The sequence below is a fragment of the Gossypium arboreum genome, chromosome 4 (genome assembly GCF_025698485.1).
Source record: "Gossypium arboreum isolate Shixiya-1 chromosome 4, ASM2569848v2, whole genome shotgun sequence".
Taxonomy (NCBI): Eukaryota; Viridiplantae; Streptophyta; class Magnoliopsida; order Malvales; family Malvaceae; genus Gossypium; species Gossypium arboreum.
In genome coordinates this window covers 120,769,403-120,773,156 of record NC_069073.1, presented here as the reverse complement: position 1 = coordinate 120,773,156, position 3,754 = coordinate 120,769,403, and the positions used below count along the sequence as shown (strand labels likewise).

At 34.6% G+C, this 3,754-nt stretch overlaps 1 protein-coding gene across 1 annotated transcript; it reads left to right on the top strand.

Annotated features, from left to right (window-relative positions):
* Positions 1–485: 485 nt before the first annotated feature.
* LOC108465508 (probable sodium/metabolite cotransporter BASS2, chloroplastic) lies at positions 486–3,061 on the top strand. The gene is made up of 8 exons (XM_017765838.2): positions 486–902; positions 993–1,052; positions 1,138–1,315; positions 1,725–1,888; positions 2,074–2,195; positions 2,298–2,459; positions 2,550–2,610; positions 2,696–3,061. Exons 4-8 carry the CDS (start codon positions 1,775–1,777, stop codon positions 2,870–2,872), a joined length of 636 nt encoding a protein of 211 aa, XP_017621327.1. The 5' UTR covers positions 486–902; positions 993–1,052; positions 1,138–1,315; positions 1,725–1,774; the 3' UTR covers positions 2,873–3,061.
* Positions 3,062–3,754: the final 693 nt, after the last annotated feature.

Genomic DNA, 3,754 nt, shown 5'->3' with positions numbered 1-3,754 from the left:
AAAAAAATTATTCTAAATAGTCAAAAGTATTAAGTAAAGTAATTAAAATAAGAATAAAGATGGAATTTTGAAGATTTCTTTTTTCATGTCCGGGAAAAATTATATTCCAAATCTTTTGAATATCTTTTATTTATTTATTTCTGTCCCCATTTGTATTTGTTATAATAATTTGTTATTTTTATAATAAATAATAGAATAATAATTTTTTTATATTTATACTATTGCGGATCATGGAATACATATTTGAGGTTAAACCTCAAAATAAGTTGTAATCAATTATTCTTCTTTGGCAGGGTAATTCCTCAATTTCTTTGTGGTACGAATGTTTTATGTCCATTTTATAATTAGTGAATAGTGAAAGACACCATTAATCCAAACACATATTAAAAATAATTTAAATATGGATTAAATAATAATCAAAATCATATTTAATATTAAATAACAATATATCAAGAATAATAATTAAAGGGAAAGTTTATCGAAGGTGGCAAAAAAAAAAGGTTTCCGGATAACCCCTATGTGGGCTTTCACACACATATTCTGTTTTTTATAGTAGTGAAAAATATATATGTACATACATACAAGCTTTTGTTTTTGCGTAAATTCTACCTCCAAAAGCACAGCTTTTAGCCCATTAGCTAGAAAGCCATGGCCTCTCAGCCCTTCACTAAAAAACTTACAGCTACTGATATCAACAAGAGGTTGGCGATTCCGGGAAAAATCCTGCCTTCTTTGCCAGCCTTCAATGGAGGCCATGCAGTCAGGATTCAGCTAATGTATGGGACAGTGATCTGGCCAATTGACTGCACTGTTCGGAAAAATGGGACAGAGATCTGGCCAATTGACTGCACTGCCGTAATACTTTCCGTGATGTTGCTACATTTTACCGGTTTCTTTGTAGGGTGAGAATCACTAACTTGCTCCTCGTTTTTATTACACTCGGTACAAACTTCCAACGAAACTAAGGAACGACTCGACTTCACCATTTGCAGGTACATATCAGCAACAATTTGTAGTTCCGAGAAGCAGAGCGACGAGCAATATTAGTCGAGGTACGCATCTCCGAGATTTATACCAAATCCTTTATGAACTTTTCGTATATTGCATGACATGTGTTTGATGAAATCTCCCACTCAGGTTGGCATGCAAAATTCTTCATTAGGAGTGGTGTTGGCAACAACTCATTTCAGTTCTCCAGTTGTAGCGTTACCGCCTGCCATGTCGGCAGTGATTATGAATATAACGGGTAGCAGCTTAGGCTTCTTTTGGAGACAGATCAGTGGTTCAAAACAGGAACTTGAAGATCAAGAGTGAGGTTGAACTTGAAAATTGAAACTCACCCTTTTTTCCATTCTTCTTCTTCATCATTTTGTATGTATGTTAATGTATGTAATCATCAAAGTCAATGATGTGTGTATTTTGCATTGAAGGGGAAATATAAATAACATGTTTTGCATTAATTAGAATGGCAATGGCAGCGATAAATGATTAACCTTTATTCTCACTTATCAAATTTCAAAAAAATTTAAACAAATGTGTAATAAAGAAGAGAGTATATATATATATATATATATATATAAATAAATAAACTTGCTAAAATAACAAGAGACAAGACTGCAAGTCTACGGTTAGTTCTATTCAACAAATGTTATAAAATTATTGTTTTACTCATTTGATTCGTTTTTGCAAAGTTGCCCTCATTTTTTTTTTTTTTGCTGAAAAAGTGTTGCAGGTGACCTTTATTGCACGAGGAGACGTTTCGTTATCGACGGTAATGACGGTTTGCACTACTCTTGGTGCAGTGATCCTCACACCTCTTTTGACTGTGATTCTAGCAGGAACATATGTTCCTGTTGATGCTATTGGACTTTCCATCAGCACCCTGCAGGTTTAGCCAATTCTATGCTTTGCTTCATACGAGCTTCGACATGTTGACACGTATGCCATTGCCATATGTTTATCATTTGATCATGTTTTGTCTAGGTCGATGTGGCTCTGCCTCATGCGATCTTCGACATGTAGAGATGTATGCCATTGCCATATTATTTATCATTTGATGATGCTTTGTTCCAGGTGGTCGTGGCTCCGGTTTTGCTCGGTTCTTACCTACAAAGCACATTTCCTTTGGTGGTGAAAATGATTACACCATTTGCTCCTTTATTTGCCGTTTTACTTTCATCGCTAGTTGCATGCAGGTTATTCGGTCATCAAAATTTATAAATTGTATACTCACTGGTTTTAGTTTTTACCTTCCATTGATTCCCTCTTTACTTTCGGTTTCTGGGATTCCTTGCCAGCGTTTTCTCGGGAAATGTCGTCCGTTGTAAGTCCTCAATAGTTTATGCATCATTGGCTTCCGATGCCTCTTTAGTCTCACGCCTCCAATCATTATTATCCGGAGACCTCGGTGCCGTAATACTTTCCGTGATGTTGCTACATTTTACCGGTTTCTTTGTAGGGTGAGAATCACTAACTTGCTCCTCGTCTTTATTACACTCGGTACAAACTTCCAACGAAACTAAGGAACGACTCGACTTCACCATTTGCAGGTACATATCAGCAACCATTTGTAGATTCCGAGAAGCAGAGCGGCGAGCAATATCAATCGAGGTACGCATCTCCGAGCTTTATACCAAATCCTTTATGACCTTTTCGTACATTGCATGACATGTGTTTGATGAAATCTCCCACTCAGGTTGGCATGCAAAATTGTTCATTAGGAGTGGTGCTGGCAACAACTCATTTCAGTTCTCCAGTTGTAGCGTTACCGCCTGCCATGTCGGCAGTGATTATGAATACAATGGGTAGCAGCTTAGGCTTCTTTTGGAGACAGATCAGGGGTTCGAAACAGGAACTTGAAGATCAAGAGTGAGGTTGAACTTGAAAAGTGAAACTCACCCTTTTTTTTTCTTTCTTCTTCATTATTTTGTATGTATGTTAATGTATGTAATCATCAAAGTCAATGTTGTGTGTATTTTACATCGAAGGGGAAATACAAATAACATGTTTTGCATTAATTAGACTGGTAATGACAGCGATGAATCATTAACCATTATTCTTACTTATCAATTTTCAAAAAAAATTAAACAAATATGTGATATAGAAGAGAGTATATATATATATCAACTACAAGTCACAAGAGACCAGACTGCAAGTCTATGACTACGATATGGTAACCATTCAACAATTGTTTTGAAATTATTACTAAATTTAAAAAGAGCTACGGAATAACCGTCTTAGCTCAGCCGGCAGAGAGCTTGGCTTTTAACCACGTGGCACAGACGGCGCCATTTTGGCACACTTTCTTTTACACCACAGGAAATTACTATTTTCAGAGAGAGATAAACCACATGATATGACTCCCAATACAACATGATAAAAAATAAATAAATATTTTTAAAATTAAAATAAAAAGTTTATCTCTTTTCATGATATAAACTTTTTAATCTTTTATGTAGTTTTTAAGTAAAAAATTAAAAATTATATGTCTAGAAATTGAATCAAATGAAGATATAAATAAATTATTTACCGCTATACTAATAATAATTTTTAAGTAAATTTTGAAAAAATTAATTTTTAATATAAAATAACTGCTTTCACTAAATTTTATTGATTACGTTTGTAATTGGTTAATTTTGGCCTGGGCCCCCCAAAAAGAAAATAACCGAAGCCAAATGATACAATTGGTCGAAAATAAGTCAAAAAGGACCTAATTGAAAGACAATCATTAAATTGTGGCCAAATCAAAAAGATG